Genomic DNA, 17,736 nt, shown 5'->3' with positions numbered 1-17,736 from the left:
CTGAGTTAAAAAAAAATCAAACTCGTGGGAAGTACGTAGAATGTACGTAGCGGTTACGTCGGAGCTCGTGGATGTCCCGTAGCGGCTCGTAATGCTAACGGCATGTACTCGGGAAACGCGGTAACTCGTGAAGTTTTTTCAGCACTGTAAAAAATGTCCACGAGAGCCCCGAGTACCTACGAACGGCTATTACTGTAATTCTCCGAGTTCAAATCAGGGGAAACTCGGGAGAACTCTCGAATTACCTCGTACGGTGGGACAGGCCCTTTATTACCTAATGACAGAAGAGTTGGAAATTGACAAGCAGAGCAAAAACTGTCATGTTAAAAAAATAGTCTTGGGAATAAACTATTTCTGTGTAACCTCCCTGCAGCAATAAGACACCATCTTATCTTAAACACATAGTCTGCCAGTTACACCATGGGAGACCTTTGAAATTGACAAACGATCGCTTCTATTGACACTTGTGCAATGTTACTTTGTTAAACAATGTAACATGCAGCCTTGGGTATTTTTGGCTTGAAGAAACAAAGATAAACCTATAGTTATTAAAATAAATCTGTATTTTTGAAAATCATCCCGGAAAAATAACTTTGATATCGCAAGGTTGAAACTCCAAACCCCCTTTTTCCCAATGACAACAATTATTTTTCAAACACAATTTTCTATAACTCAAGATTTCTTAATTCAACTATCGTGTTACAGCAGAACTACGTGTACATATATTATATTTGCTATTATATATACTATATATTGTATACAATTCTGCAATATGCTACCACACTATATATAGCATTCCATACTATAAACAATGCCATGTTCCTTGGGACAGTACACACTATGCATAATGTACAGTCCGGTGTATATATATGTGCATATACAGTGCATGTCAGAAGAGTATATGTACAGTATGCACTATGTATACCATGTTTTTGGTACATTGGTATAGAAATAAGATAACAAGTATAAAGTAAACTAGTGTTTACATCTTTTCCACATATAGTATTCAGAAGAAAAACAATTAAATGTAATTACCACATTCTCTTTGGTGATGTCCAGTTCTTTATCTGAGATGATGGGCGGGCTTCCATTTGACTTGAGGTCGTACCTGAACACCAACCTTCCCCCCTCGAGGGTCAGAGCACAGCTTGAATCCTGCAATCAATGGAAGAGCGGGTTCTAAACCACATCCTTAAACAATAAGACGGATTCATGCGGGAGGTCAGGCAGTATCTACGTCAGGACACCACTACCTAGTTTAGTTTACTTTAGTTTAGAGATACAGCTTGGAAACAGGCCCTTCAGCCCACCAAAGATAGACACAAAGTGCTGGAGTAACTCAGCAGGTCAGGCAACATCTATAGAGAAAAAGGATGGGTGACACTTCGGGTTGGGACCCTCCTTCAGGCTCCATCACTCCAGCAATTTGTTGTAACACTTTAACGACTCCAACTTCAACACGTTACTTCAGCACTTTGTATATATCTTTGGTATAAACCAGAATCTGCAGTTCCTTGTGTCTATGTTCAGCCCACGCTGACCAGTGATCACCCGTGCACACTACTTCTATTCTACACACTAGGGACAATTTACAGCAGCCAATTAGCCTACAAACCTGCACATCTTTGGAATGTGGGAGGAAATCAACATTCCAAAGGTGAGAGTGGAAAGATTGAATAGGACCCTGAGGGACAACTTTTTTCACACAGAGTGGGCCTGGAACATGCTGCCAGGGGTGGTGGTGGGGTCAGATACAATAGTGGCATTTACAAGGTTTTTAGATAGTCACATGGATATGCAGCGAATGGAGGAATATGGATTACGTGCAGGAAGAGGAGATTAATTTAATTTGGCATCATGTTTGACAGGAAGATTGTGGGCCAAAGGGCCTGTTCTTGTGCTGTACAGTTCTATGTTCTGTAATCTATATTCTAAGCCTGAAGTCCCACACCATCAGGTTCAGGAACAGCTACTTTCCTTCAATCATCAGCTTCTTAAACTGACCTGCACAACCCTAATCCTAACTCGACAACAGAACACTGCTGACCACCTCTTGCATTACTGTGCACTTGTTTTTGAATTTTGGTTTACATAATGTCTTATTTTTGCAAAGTCGTGTGCACAGTCTTATAGAATTTATGTGTCATTTATGTATGATTTATTTCTGTAGGTGTTGTCTGAGTCTATGTACCTGTGATGCTGCTGCAAGCACGATTTTCACTGTACCTGCACCTCACCCTAGTTGTGCACCTGACTTAATGTAAACGGTTGGCTGAAGCTCAGAGCCTCAACAAACTGCAGAGGCTGAGATCTGGAGCAAATAACAAAGTGCTGGAGGAACTCAGCTGGTCAGGCAGCATCTCCAGAGAAAAGGAATAGGTGGCCTTTCGGGTTGGAACCCATCTACAGAACTCAGGGGGTCAGGCAGTGCCTGCATGTTTTGATGAGTTCCTTCAGCGCTTTGCTTTCTGGTTAAAGGGCAGCAGGACTTGAAGGGCCTGCTTCGGCGCTGTGTGAATCTATCAAGTTAACCCTCTGATTTAAGAGTAAGGTAAACTGCAAATTGGTTTACCAATTTCTCGAAGTATAGCAGGACCGCATCTTTAGTGGAGGTTTGAATGGTTTGTTCAATTTTTAATCTTTGCCCAATATTGGTCAGGTTTATTAATGCGTATCCAGTGCCATCAAAATAGAAAGCGTCACTTCCTGGTTCCTTGGTTGGCTTATATCTGTAAAGGAAACAGATTAAACTCTTATTATAACAGAACATGGATAACAGCGAATGTAGTTAAATAACAAAGGTCCAATTTTAATTAACACTCTGAAGGGTTTAAGCCCTTTCCCACCCCGGTCATTCCTTCTTCCCCCACTTCCGTCCAGCAGGAGGTACAGAAGCTTGAAAGCGCGCACCACCAGACTCAGGAACAGCTTCTTCCCCTCTGTTATCAGGCTTTTGAACGGTCTTTCCACAAGGTAGGGTACTGTCTGATTCACCTCTACCCCATTGCGGACATTGGACTTTGTCTGGAACTGATGCGCTACATTGCTGAGAATCATATTCTGCACTCTGTATCTTCCCCTTTGCTCTACCTATTGGAATTGACTTTGCCGATTGTATTCATGTATAATATTATCTGATCTGATGGGATGACATGAAAAACAAGACTTTTCACTGTACCTCGATAATAATGGTGATACTGTAATAATAAATCTAAATCAAAACCTAAACCATCTCTTTTGAAATAATGCTATTTGCTTTATGCCTGTTCCCAGATGCGTTAACAGTGAACATACCTTTCACAGGGTCTATCCTCTATAGTGTTGATGTTGAAGGTTTCCTCAAAGTTGTACAGGCTGATTAGTTTCTCATTCAGAATGCCAAGTTCAATACAACCTTCATATTTGGGATGATCTAATTCTGCAGGAGGCTAGATGACAGGGAAAGATGTTCACAATTAAAACAAACGTTTCAGCTGGAAAGGGTGCAGAGAAGATTTACGAGGATGTTGTTGTGACTAGAGGTACAGGGAGATTGGATAGGGTGAGATAGAGGTGCATAAAATCATGAACCTTTTTTCCAGGATGGATATGTCCAACACGAGAAGGCATATATAAGGTGAGATGGGGAAAATTTAAAAGAGATGTGCGTGCCAAGTTTTTTACACAGAAACTGGTGGGGGACAGGAGTGATGATCGAGGCTGATGAGATTTTAAGCGGCTTTTAGATAGACACATGGAAGTGCAGAGAATGGAGGATATGGATCATGTACAGGCTGATGAGATCAGTTTAACTTGGCATCATGTTCGGCACAAACATTGTGGGCCAAAGGGCCCCGTTCCTGTGCTGTACTGTTCTATGTTTGATGATCTATGAAGCAGGTGGGGCTGAGAAAGCAGCTAAGTAGAAAGTAGCAAGCTATCACATGAATTAGTCTTCAGGTAAAAGGAAATGAAAGACACATGGACACAAAGTGCTAGAGTAACTCAGGCAGCATCCCTGGAGGACATGGATTCGGCCCACAATATCTATTCCAAAGTTATGGCACAAATCTCTGTCTGTAGTTGAACCATATGCCACCATTCTTGCTATATCCATGTACATATCTAGAAGTCTCATGTACCACTCTTATATCTAGAAGTCAAAAGATAAGACATAATGAGAACTCTTTTCACTGCAGAGAGTGGTGAATCTCTGGAACCTCTGCCACAAAGGTATTGAGGCCAGTTCATTGGCAATTTAAGAGGGAGTTTAGATGTGGCTGTGGCTAAGGGGATCTCTGGAGAAAGGCAGGTACGGATACTGAGTTGGGATCAGCCATGTCATATTGAATGGCGGCCACTCGAAGGGCCGAATGGCTTTCCTGCACCTAATTTCTATGTTTCTATGTTTCTATGTTTCTAAGTGAATGGATAGGTGATGTTCTGGCCACGACCTACTTTTGAATGTGAAAAAGAATTGCAACTCAAAAGATTCAGTCTGAAGTAGTGACCCGACCGAAAACATCACCCATCCACACTCTCCGGTGATGCTGCCTGATCCGCTGAGTTACTCCAACACTCTGTGTCTTCTTTTGTAAGTCTGCACCTGCAGTTCCTTGTGACTACACAAATGATATGGGCAGAATCCTTACATGACGAGTAAAGGTTTTACCGTAAAGGTTTGTGGGAATCCTCCCACGTAGAAGACAGCATCTTTTGGGTCTAGATTGAGCAGCAGATCGTTTCCACTGGTTGTTTTGACGTGGGTACGGCTATCTTCGAGCTTGCCGCTCAAGGGGCTGACCAGACTGTAGTTCAATGCACCGTACTGCATGATCCTGCAAGAGAAGAGGTCAGTGTGAATTGCAGAACATGTGTGTGTGAGAGAATCAGCCACCCTCCTGCAGTGTTTACTGCCTGGTCTCTCTGCTGGGAGAAGTAGGAACGGGGTACTGATTTTGGATGATCAGCCATGATCATATTGAATGGCAGTGCTGGCTCGAAGGGCCGAATGGCCTAATCCTGCATCTATTCTCTATGTTTCGATGTTTCTCTGGAACCTGCCTCTCCGGCGCCAGTCTCCATGGATGTTTGATCGAGCTTACTTGAGCCCCCAAGGTTAGAATCACGGTGGCTTTACAGCATAGAAGGAGGCCATCTGGCCCGCTGTGTTTGGCAGAGCCACAGTGTCCCAGCACCAGGGCTGAATCCTGACCTCGGGTGCTGGAGTTTGTACGTTCTCCCTGTGACCATGTGGGTTTCCTCCGGGTGACTTTAGACTTTAAAATTTAGAGATACAGCGTGGAAACAGGCCCATCGGCCCACCGATTCTGCGCCGATCTGGGTTCATCCAGTACACTAGCACTATCCTACACACACTAGGGACAATTTACAACTTATAGAAGCCAACTGACTGACAAATAAGCATGTCTTTGGAATGTGGGAAGAAACCGGAGCACCTGGAGGAAACCCGCACGGTGTTATGTGTTCGATAAAGGGAAAACGTGAAAACACCACACAGACAGCAGCCGTAGTCAGGATTAAACCGCTGTGCTGCCCTGTGCCAGGGTACTCCGGTTTCCTCCCGCATCCCAAAGACGTTCGCGTTTGTAGCTAAATTGGCCCTCTGTAAATTGCCCGTAGTGTGTGGGGAGTGGAGATGGCAGACTCCACCCACCCAGATGGATCCAACCCTCCTGCACTGTAGTAGCCCTGCATGGTCATGGCCCTTCAGGCCTGCTGTAAATGTGGGCAGGCTGTCTGTCTCCCTCTCTCTCAAGCAGTGAGGAGACCGCTGAGAAAGGAGGGGGGGGGGATCTGGCGGGGGACGCCTGTGGCCACGTGCGGCAGCAGACTCGGGTCACCGCTGCACGATAAAACCGTTCAGTGAACCTTTGTAACTTTTTGTCAGCACCAGAATCGCGGAGATTCTTGTGTACTGCCGAGGTGAGGGCTGCTGTAAAACAAAGCATTTCACTGTAACTAGCAGGCACGTGTCGTCAGGGTAGGCAGGGTAGGCAGTGCCTACCCTGACTAAAATTATAAAATGGTAATTATTAAATATAAATAGTAAAGATTTCCAATTCATTTACTAAATTCAGTATTTATTATTAAATGGTTATTGTTTTAATAATCGATCTTAGGTAGGCATAATCCCCTTGTGCCTTTCATCTGCAGTTCGCGTAATATGCGTAACTATGTTCAACCCTCGTGCCGTGGATGCTGCTTCAAGCCTTCACTTACAACGGGCAGTAAAGACAGCTGAAATTCTGCATTTGCACCGTGGACTGCACGCAAGATGCCCCCACAGGAGATGAGACCAATCTGCGCATGAGCATTTTTTAAGATGTTTTAAAAGTTGACTGACCGTCTACAGGACCGATCTGCGCAGTTTTTTACAATTTTCTGCGCATGCGCGGGTTTCACGATTTTTTTAAAGTCGACTGACGGCCTAGTGCCTACCCTGAGTAATTACTCACGGCACGTGCCTGGTAACTAGGTACACGAGACAATAAGGTATCATTGATTCGTTGACAGAGAGTGAAAAATAAAGAGTTCATAAGTTCATAAGATCAGGATTAGGCCATTCGGCCCATCAGGTTTACTCTGCCATTCAGTCATGGCTGATCAATCTGTCCCTCTCAACCCCTTTCTCCAGCCTTCTCCCCATAACGAATACAACAAACAGCAACCGCACAAAGATTTCAAAGTAGTCAAGAGCATGCGTTACCTCTCGAACTTGATGTGGTCGAAGGTTTTGGTGTTGACCGCTCTGTCTGAGGAGATCCGTTCAACTTTAGCCCCCAGTTTGTAGATAGTCACCAACTTCTCATTCATCAGCATCATCCCCAGGTAATCCTTGGAGGTCTGGGGTTCAGAGGGAAATTATATATCAGATGTTGAAAACCTAAACCTTTACCAGATCTACTCAGCCAATGTAAGGTAGACAAAGAACCTTTGTCTCAGGGTGGAAACGTCAAATACTAGAGGGCATAGCTTTAAGGTGAGCAGGGCAAAGTTTATAGGAGACGACTGGGCCAAGAATCATTTACACAGAGGGTGGTGAGTGCATGGAACGCGCTGCCAAGGGTAATGGTGGAGGCAGATACAATAGTGATATTTAGGTAGAACATAGAACAATACAGTACAGGAATAGGCCCTTCGGCGCACAATGTCTGTGCCGATCATGATACCATGAACAATCCTTACCTGTATGTATACGCTATACACACACACACACATACACACACACACATGTAGGGGTCAGTGCAGGGAATGGAGGGATACAGCTCATGAGGAGATCAGATTAACTTGGCATTATGTTCAACAAGGATAATATGGGCCGAAGGGCTGTCCCTGTTTATGTTCATGTCATAGGAGCAGAATTAAGCCATTTGGCCCATTGAGTCTACTCCGCCATTTAATCATGGGTGATCTATCTTCTTCTCTCAAACCCATTCTCCTGCCTTCTCCCCATAACCTTTGACATCCTTATGGGCCTGTCCCACTTAGGCGATTTTTCAGCGGACTGCCGGCGACTGTCAAATTGCCGGCAATCAGCTGAAAAACCGGCAACTGCAACAGCGACTGTCAGAGTGGAACACACACAAACACACATCGCTTCCTTCACCAGCCCGTTATGCAGACGGGGGACAGGGCAAGCGGGGGGAGCCGTGTCTAAAAAATTCACACGGTGCAAGGCGAAACAGACACACGCCGTGATGACCAGGAGTTTTGAGTTGTAAAAAGATGGCTAAAGCCCAGTGTACGGTAAGTCCTTTAAAAGAGGGGGGGGAGAAGGAGTGGTGACAACTTTTAAGAAGCCAGAGATACACGGCTTTGAAGCTGGGCGGGCATTTAACATTACCGGTCGGTTATCCTTGGTTCTGAAAACTACTGCTTACCTTTTTTTCCCCCCAATGAGCCAATGAAATTCACTGGTCAGCACCGGCTACAACCTACGAGAACGTCCAAGAACCTTCGGCCTCCTGGCAACCCACTAGGACCTCCTGGCGACCCACCTATGGCACGAGAATTCTTGCTACTCTCCATGGCGGCTTCATTCCAGTTGCTGCCAATTTTTCAACATGACCATAACGGCGACCATAATGAGGCCGTGACTAGTTCCCAGAATGCAGGAACTCCTCACGACCATGAAGGCAACTCCCTGGCAACCACCTGCATAGTCTCCTGCAGTCGCATAAAAAGTCGCCGAAGTGGGAAAGGCCCCTGACTAATGAAATCCCTGTCAATATCCGCTTTTAAAATACCCAATGACTTGGCCTCTTCTAGTGTCTGTGGCAATGAATTCCACAGATTCACCACCCTATGGCTAAAGAAATTCCGCCTCATCTCCTTTCTAATGGTACCTTCTTTAATTCTGCGGCTGTGCCCTATGCTCGTATTGGAAACATCATCTCCACATCCACTCTATCCAGGCCTTTCCCCCTCATCCTGCTAAACTCCAACGAATACAGGCCCAGATCCATCAAGCTCATCATGCGTTAACTCAATCATCCCCGGGATCATTCTCGTAAACCTCCTCTGGTCCCTCTCCTGTGTTGAGAGTGTTCTGAGATTACTTACATCTCTGTGCCCCAGGTACAAGACGAACATGTCTTTGGATTGCTGTCGTTTTCGTCTCCTGTTGTCACCCCGTGAAACCTCTGGCCGTTTCAGGTACAGGAGGAGGGAATTGTAAGCCTTCAGGGAGTCCAGGTTATCGGGGAGTCGTACCTCCACCCCAGAGTCACCATTAAACTTCATCGCCACGTTTATCTACAATATGAGCGAGAGAAAATATTTCAGCAATAGGCTTGGTTATAGAAAGACCATTGTGTTTCCACAGGGACCTCTTATCCCAGGACACCCAAAGCATGGGCCACCCCTCTTTGATCATCGTTACTGTTTGCATTACTTTCATTCATTAGTTCTATATCTCCCTTAATCACCGTCTATATCCCTCGGTTCCCTTTCCCTGACCCTCAGTCTGAAGAAAGGTCTCAACCCGAAATGTCACCCATTCCATCTATCCTGAGACGCTGCCTACCCCGCTGAGTTACTCCAGCATTTTATGTCTATCTTTGTAAAAGTTAGGATGTTATCTTACAGTTGTGCAAGATGTTGTGAGGACACATTTGGTGTATTGTGTTCGGTTTTGGTCATCTGCCCAGGACAAGAAGGCTCTGCAGAGAGTAGTGCGTTCGGCCGAACGCACTATGGGAACTTCACTTGTCCCCCTGCAGGAACTATACATCAGGAGGTGCAACTCCAGAGCCAACAATATCATGAGAGACCCCTTCCACCCCTGCAACGGACTGTTCCAGCTGCTACAGTCAGGCAAACGCCTCCGTCGCCGTGCGGTGAGAACGGAGAGGTTGAGAAGGAGTTTTTTCCCAGAGGCCATTCGGACTGTAAATGCCTATCTCACCAGGGACTAACTCTACTGAACGTTTTTCCTTCAATTATTTATTATGTAAAAGAATATGTGTGTTATGATTGTGTTTATAGTTTGTTTGGTTGTTTGTCATTTGCACAAAAGTCCGTGAGCATTGCCACTTTCATTTCACTGCACATCTCGTATGTGTATGTGACAAATAAACTTGACTTGACTTGACTTGACTACTACAGGAAGGATGTTGTTAGGCTGAGACGACGGGACAGCATGAAGGTGATAGGCCCAAAGGCCTATTTCTCTGCGGTACAAGTCTCTGACTAGTTGTACCAGGCACTAGTGAGTCGGCACATGGAGTACTGTGTTCACGTTTGGTCACCTAGTCATACCTGCCGCAGAAAAGATGCGATTAAGCTGTGTGCAGAGAAATTTCACGAGTTTGTTGCCAGGACCCGAGGACCTGAGCTATCGAGAGGTTGGGCTAACTAAGACTTTATTACTTGGAGTAAGGGGGTTGAGGGGTGAACTTAAAGAGGTGCATACAATCATGATGGGATAGGGTGAATGCACAAAGTCTTTTATCCAGAGAAGGAGAATCAAGAACCAGAGGTGGGGTGGGAGATTGCAACCTTCACGTGGTCCGCCCTGTTTCGACGAATGCAATCAACCTGGCATGCACAATCAAATAAGAACAAATAGAACAAGTTGTCCTACAACTTTAGGCTGCGTACTCCATATGCAAGAAGAAGAGAGAACCAGAGGTCATAAGTTTAATGATAGAGGGGCAAGATATAATGGGAACCTGAGGGCTAAGTTTTTCACACGGAAGGTGGTGGGTGTATGGAATGAGCTGCCAGAGTAAATAGTTAAGGGAGGTACAATAACAATTAATAGACATGGGCAGGTACATGGATAGGACAGGTTTAGAGTTTGGGTTTATTTTCTATGTTACCAGAGATTTATTACAAATGTATTTATTAGTAATTATAGAGATATTTCCAATAGATGTCCGAGTCTAGGTATAGACAGAAGTGTCTTTGACGTTACTGAGTTGGTTTTCTAATGCTCACCTTGTTTGCAGCTTCTCTAGCCTGGTCAATAAGTTCCCGGATACGGTCGATATTTTTGGAGATATTGTTGACAGGTTGTATAAGGCTCAAATCCTTTAATTTCTGGACCAACCCCGGCAGACTGTCGGTCAAATTTTTCACTGCAAGGGAGAAAAGATATTTAATGGTCAATATGTATCGAGGGAGGCCATTCTGCCCATTGAATCCAGGCCGGCTCACGAAGCAACCCCCCATGGCCCCACACATTGAGAACCTGGAAGGAACAGTACATCACAGGAACAGGCCCCTTCTGCCCACAATACTGTATTGACCATGATGACCAGTTAAACTAATCTCATCTGCCTGCATGTGATTCATGCATTATCCCATACACTTTCATGTGGCTATGGAAACGACTCTTAAAAGCCACCATCACATCTGCCTCCACTACCTCCTCCAGCAGTGCGTTCCAGGCCACCACCACTCTCTGTGTAAAAAACCTTGCCCCGTTGTCTCCTTTAGCTTGGCCCTCTCACTTTATAGCCATGCCCTCTAGCTATGGACATTTCCATGCTGGGAAAAAGATTATGGCAGTCTACCCTAGCTGATGCCTCTCATCATTTTATATATGAGGGCAACATTCTCTGAAAATTTCTATCAACTCCTCCGGGAACTCCTCCAACTAAGGGATTAGTACTGGAAAGCCTTAGCTCAAGAAAACTATGCATCAGTGTCCAAAACTGGAAATTGGAGAGGGCGCAGAGAAGATTTACAAGAATGTTGTCAGGACTCGAGAGCCTCCTATAGGGAGAGGTTGAGCAGGCGAGGACTGCATTATCATAACGTTTAAGAAATATTTAGACATGGATAACGAAGAGGGAAGCTCAGTTTAGAGGGAAATGGACCAATGCAGGCCGGTGGGACTAGTGAGGATGGGGCATATTGGTCCGCATGGGCAAGTTGGGCCGAAGGGCCTGTTTCCACACTGTATGACTCTATGCCTGTATGACAAATGTTCTTTCTGAAAGTTCTGCTCCTCCTTTCTTTCACACAGTCATGCACGTCTTTCATCTTCAACAGTTTGTCATATCACACGGGAGAATAGGAGGCTATTTGGCCCATCAAGTCCATGCTGGGTCGCAGTGTCATTTCATTATGAATAGAGTGATCCTGACTTCCCATCTACCACATTCGCGATCTATGAACTATCTTTAATCAGACTCTACTGGACATTATCTTGCACTAAACGTTATTTCCTTTATCCTGTATCTGTGCACTGTGGACGGCTCGATTGTAATCATGTACAGTCTTTCCGGTGACTTGATAGCACGCAACAAAATGCTTTTCACTGTACCTCGGTACATATGACAATAATAAACAAAACTAAACACTTCTTTACCATCCCCTCCTTTCCTTCCCCGTCAGATAGAGACTAACATTGGCCTCTGAAAGGAACCGTTCGACTTACCTGACTCTTCCGCTTCGTTTAGCACGGTGTTAAACTCAGAGATGTTTGGAAAATTTTGCGTTGTTCTGTTCATGTTTCCGACATCGTTGATTATGGGCTGCAATTTGTCCATCACGCGAGTGGCAATGTCATTTGCTCCGCTGGCCGTGGCTTTCGCTTGGTCTAAAGTCTGGCCCACGTCATCTGTTCAAAGAAGCACATTGGAATATATAGCTGAATAATGTCAGGCTGGAATAAATAGTGCCCCCCCCCCCCATGTGTAGACGGAAGGATCTCCTCAAAATCCATGAAGGACGAGAGGGTATTATACTTTAGACTTTAGATACAACGGAGAAACAGGCCGGTGGCACAGTGGTAGAGTTGCTGCCTTATAGCTCCAGAGACCTGGGTTCCATTATGACTACAGGTGCTGTCTGTGCGGAGTTTGCACGTTCTCCCCCTGTAACCGCGTGGGTTTTCTCACGGTCACACTCCAAAGATGTGTGCAGGTTTGTAGGTTAATTGGCTTCTGTAAACAGTTCCTAGTGTGCAAGGTAGTGCTAGTGTATGGGGTGATCGCGGGCCTGGTGGGCTGAAGGGCCTGTTTCTGCGCTTATCTCTAAAGTTAAAAAAAGTTTTAAAAAAGAAGGGTCCCAACCCGAAGTGTAGTCTGTACATTTTATCCACAGACGCTGAGTTTATCCAGCACTTTTTTTTCGTTCAGGTTTACGACATTTGCAGTTCCTTGTGTTTCCATTTCCTGACTCTTATACAATGCTCTGGCCGATGGAGGCAAGCATACCACACCCCTCTATCACTCTATCTACAATCTTTCCATGGTCCCAGTGCTGAGTGCCCTACCTCTGTTTATTTGGTTCAGTTTCTGCCTGAGACTTGTAAGATTTTTCAACATTTGATCTTTCTTCTCAGTCCCATCCAGGAGTCGTTTTTTCGCATCTTCAAGTGTCGGGATGACTTCTGAAACAAAAGGCAAAAGAGGCATTCTCGTTACTGCATGCAAGTATTTGGGATTTACAAAAATAAGTTTATCATTCAAAGAAAGACACAAAATGCTGGAGGAGGCAGCATCTCGGGAGGTCATGGTTAGGCAACGTTTCAGGTGGGTGGGTGGGACAAGATGACGGACACTGTGCTCAAATTTTATGCACTGGCTGGACCCCAGCTGGGTCACAGGCTCCAGGTCTGGTCACCGCACTGTAGAGAGGGATGGCACGCAGTGGCGCAGCAGTAGAGTTCCTGCCTCACAGCGCCAGACAACCAGGTTCGATCCCGATTACGGGTGTGTGTGTGTCACGGAGTTTGCAGGTTTTACATGGGTTTTCTCCGGGTGCTCCGGTTTCCTCCCACGCTCCAAGGATGTGCAGGTTTGTAGGTTAATTGGCTTCTGTAAATTGTCCTAGTGTGTAAGATAGGACTAGTGTAAACAGGTGATTGCTGGTCGGCACAGACTCAGTGGGCTGAAGGGCATGTTTCCACGCTGTGAATCTGAATTAAACTAGACAAGAAGGTCCCAGAGAGAGCGTGTGGGGACTTACTGAAAGGGTACCAGACATGAGGGATTCCAAGTCCCAGGTCAGAGTGGAGAAGATCATGCGGTTACAAGGAATAGGAGTAGAATTAGGCCATTCGGCCCATCAACTATACTCCGCCATTCAGTCATGGCTGATCCATCTCTCCCTCCTAACCCCAATTCTCCTGCCTTCTCCCCATAACCTCTGACACCCGTACTAATCAAGAATCTATCTATCTCTGCCTTAAAAATATCCACTGACTCAGCCTCTGCAGCCTTCTGCGGCAAATAATTCAGTTGAAGATGGTGGAGAAGAGGATTGAAGATATTGGAGAAGATAGTTGGAATAAAGGAGGGGTGAGGAGGATAGGTTCACAGTGGTCGTCAACAGGAGATGGAGGGAAATGTTTCTCATTGACAGAGATCTCGAGGATCGGGGCAATGGATTACGATTTTAGGCAAAAGGAAAGTGAGGATAAACATTTTTATTAGTACTGGAGAAGGAATTATTAGCAAAGGGCACAAAGGAATGGGACTGGTTTACTGGTGATCTACTTTGATCTCTATGGCCCGAATGGCATCTTTCAGTTCCTGTACTATACTTTACTCTTCTTTGTTCCAGTTCCATTTGCCTGCACTATGCCCATATCCCACAAAACCCTTTCAGCTATTTATTTCAGATCTTCTTTTAGTTCCAGGATTGTAATATTTCCCTGTAATTTCATCAGTGTGGACTCCACAGAGCTCTATTGTTGTTAAATATCCTACCTGTGTTCAATGTCCTCTCAGCGTCTTTTGTCAAGGAAAGGACTCTGTCACTTTTGCTATTCACATCAGCTGCTTGTCCGGGCAAATCCTGCTTCACCACCGTCTGGAAATACAATGGGAAAGGTCAGTGATAAAGTCATACAGCACAAAAACAGGCCCTTCAGGAGAACCCGTTCATGCCAACCACATGCCTCATCTACACAGCTCCCATTTGCCAGCATTTGACCCATATCCCTCCAAACCTTAGGTACACAAAAATGCTGAAGAAACTCAGCGGGTGCAGCAGCACCAATGGAGTGAAGGAAATAGGCAACGTTTCGAGCCGAAACGTTGCCTATTTCCTTCGCTCCATAGATGCTGCTGCACCCGCTGAGTTTCTCCAGCATTTTTGTGTACCCTCGATTTTCCAGCATCGGCAGTTCCTTCTTGAACACTCCCTCTAAACCTTTCCTGTCCATGTACTTGTCCAAGTGTCTTTTACATGATGTTCTAGTACCTGTCTCAACTACTTCCTCTGGCAGCTCCATTCACCACTCCCTGCTTCTTCACTCTATATAATATTTTTATCTACACTTTGTATGAAACTATAACACTATAACGCTGTATTCTGCACTCTGGTATTTTTCTCTTTGAACTACGTGTTATACATGTGTGTATGGTGTGATTGTGAACCAACTTATCACCAACTAGAGAGCAGTCCTGACCTACCATCTACCTCATTGGACACCCACAGACGATCTTTAATCGGACTTTGCTGGACTTTATCTTGCACCAAACATTATTCCCTTTGAAGATTTGAAGAAAGGCCCCGACCTGTAACGTCACCCATCCTTTTTCTCCAGAGATGCTGCCTGACCTGCTGAGTTACTCCAGCGCGTTGTGTCTATCTCCAGTGTAAACCAGCATCTACAATTCCTTTCTACACATTATTCCCTTTATCCTGTATCTACATCATGGACGGTTTGATTGTAATCATGCATAGTCTTTCGCTGACTGGATGGCATGGAACAAAAAAGCTTTTCGCTGTGTTTTGGTACACACGACAATAATAAACTAAACTACTCATGTGTGGAATGAGTTGATTGGAAAGCACACAAACAAAGTTTTTCACTGTATCTTGTGGCAATAATACTCCTTAACCAATCCCAAACCATCGTTCAGGTCCCCAGCTGATCTTGCATTATAGTTCGATGGTTACCTGCAAAGCATCATCTGCTGCTGCCTCTGCTCTCTTTGCTGCTGCTTCTGCTGCATTGACTGCGTTGATTATGTTCTCATAGGCATCGGAGGCATTGATAACGCGCTGTAGGAGGGAGTCCTGGTTCACTTCTTCTATGGCCCTGTGACAATGAAAACAATCAACAACCAAACGTAGATCACCCGAGATCTTCACAACATCTTTCCCCTCAGTGTAACCCAATCAACCCCATCTCAACGATTCAATGATACTTTATTGTCACATGTAATGCTTTTGTTGTGCATGAAACCTTGCATACAATACTTGTTTTTCATTAACAGAGAGCTGCTGCCTTACAGCGCCAGAGACCAGGGTTTGATCCTGACTATGGGTGCTTGTCTGTACGGAGTCTGTACGTTCTCCGTGTGACCTTCGTGGGTTTTCCCCAGGAGCTCCGGTTTCCTCCCTCACTCCAAAGACGTACAGGTTTGTGGGTTATTTGGCTTGCTAAAATTGTAAATTGTCCCTAGTGTGTGCAGGATAGTGTTAGTGTGTGGGGATGGCTGGTTGGTGCGAATTCAGTGGGCTGAAGGGCCTGTTTCCGCGCTGTATCTCTAAACTAAACTAAACCCGATAAAATCATACATCAGAACTCACCTAGACTTGTCTGGCACTGATATTGTTATAGAAGTTCACCAATCCAAATTTAACATCTAGGACACAGTGAATGGTAGGTCCTGCGGAGTGTTGTGGAGCAGAGGGGTCTAGGAATACAGCTACATAGTTCCCTGAAAGTGGCGTCATAGGTGTTAAGGTGTTGAAGAAGGCTTTTGGCACATTGGCCTTCATCGGTCAGGGAACTGAGTGTAGGAGTTGGGACATTGTGTTACAGTTGTACAAGATGTGGGTGAGGTTGCACTTTGTTCGGTTTTGCTCACTGGGTTACAGAAAAGAACATTAAACTGGAAAGAGCACACAGAGAAGATTTATGAGGATGTTGCCAGGACTTGAGGGCCTGAGCTAAAGGGAGAGGTTGGGCAGGCTGGGACTTTATTCCTCGGAGCTCAGGAGGCTGAGGGGTGATCTTACAGAGTGTTTAAAATCATGAGGGGTTTACAGAGTGAATGCACCAAGTCTTTTTTACAGGAGAGGGGAATCAAGAACCAGAGGATATAGGTTTAAGGTGAGAGGGGAAAGATTTAAGTGGAACCCGAGGGGCAACATTTTATTGAGGAAAGTGCTGGATATATGGAATGAATGAGCTGACAGAGGAAGTAGTCGAGGCAGATACTTTAACAACATATGGGCAACTACATGGACAGGAAAGGTTTAGAATGATATGGGCCAAATGTGGGCAGATGGGAACTAGATTTACATTGAACCTGCCATCACTGTACTTGTACATATGATACTAAACTCAACCTTGAGCCGTAACCCCTCTTTCCGCCCTGTTCCCACAGTCAGGAGAGGTTAGCATTGACAGGCATTATGGCCAGCATATATGGGGTGGACTGAAGGGCCTGTTCCCACCCTGACGGGCCTCTGGGTGCCTTTGATCGCTCTCACCTCTGGAGCTGCTTGGAGAGCTGATCCAGATTGTTGGCGTGCTCTTCTGCACGCGATACAATAGGCTCCTTGCTGGCCGCCTCCGCGAGACGCCTCATCTTCTCGTTGAGCAAAGTCAAGGCTCCGTCCAACTCCGCACCCTGCTTCTCGTAATCCTGGGTAAGGTAAACACGGTAAGAGGCAAAAACTCCTAACGGGCAACAATGAGTCAGGCAACAGAGATCAACAATCTAATCGAATCACCCAATCAGCGTCAATGGTGTGGAAGCAGAAATGGTTGAGAGCTTCAATGGTTCTTTATTTGTCACACATGCAACTGCTCAGTGAAAATATTCTTGCGTATTTACACATGCAGGCTCTGCCTTAGGTACAGAAGTGTGCAAAAGCACACCTCCAGATTCAGGGACAGTTTCTTCCCAGCTGTTATCAGGCAACTGAACCAACCTGCCTCAACTAAAGAGCAGTCCTGAACTACTATCTACGTCATTGGAGACCATAACATCGGACTATCTTTGATCGGACTTTACTGGCTTTACTTTGCACTAAACATTATTCACGTTATTCCCTTTATCATGTATCTGTACTCTGTGAATGGCTCGACTGTAATCATGCATTATCTTTCTGCTGACTGGTTAGCACACAACTAAAGCTTTTCACTGCATTAAACTAAACTAAACTGAACCATGTTTTAACTCCATTTTCACGTCCAAGGTCTGGTCAGCCTGTACGTTCGGTCCACTGGAGCAGTTCACCAAGTTCCTTGGCGTTAATATTATCAATGATCTGTCATTGATCAACCAGACTGAAGTGACAGCCGAGAAGGCA

At 45.2% G+C, this 17,736-nt stretch overlaps 1 protein-coding gene across 1 annotated transcript in view; it reads right to left on the bottom strand.

The window, feature by feature from the left end:
• The window catches only part of LOC129696407 (laminin subunit alpha-3-like), a 197,421-nt gene that overhangs the window by 22,258 nt on the left and 157,427 nt on the right, over positions 1-17,736 (bottom strand). The window contains exons 53-64 of the mRNA XM_055634270.1: positions 16,912-17,066; positions 15,367-15,508; positions 14,169-14,271; positions 12,731-12,847; positions 11,891-12,073; positions 10,444-10,583; positions 8,566-8,757; positions 6,710-6,846; positions 4,652-4,817; positions 3,295-3,428; positions 2,573-2,729; positions 1,036-1,155 (exon numbers count right to left, since the gene is read on the bottom strand). Of these exons, the coding sequence (XP_055490245.1) occupies positions 1,036-1,155; positions 2,573-2,729; positions 3,295-3,428; positions 4,652-4,817; positions 6,710-6,846; positions 8,566-8,757; positions 10,444-10,583; positions 11,891-12,073; positions 12,731-12,847; positions 14,169-14,271; positions 15,367-15,508; positions 16,912-17,066 (1,746 nt within the window). The remainder of the gene's footprint in view (positions 1-1,035; positions 1,156-2,572; positions 2,730-3,294; positions 3,429-4,651; positions 4,818-6,709; positions 6,847-8,565; positions 8,758-10,443; positions 10,584-11,890; positions 12,074-12,730; positions 12,848-14,168; positions 14,272-15,366; positions 15,509-16,911; positions 17,067-17,736) is intronic.

Source organism: Leucoraja erinacea, chromosome 4 (genome assembly GCF_028641065.1).
Source record: "Leucoraja erinacea ecotype New England chromosome 4, Leri_hhj_1, whole genome shotgun sequence".
Taxonomy (NCBI): domain Eukaryota; kingdom Metazoa; phylum Chordata; class Chondrichthyes; order Rajiformes; family Rajidae; genus Leucoraja; species Leucoraja erinaceus.
Note: the sequence above shows the minus strand (reverse complement) of the source record. Positions and strands in the feature narration are given on the sequence as shown.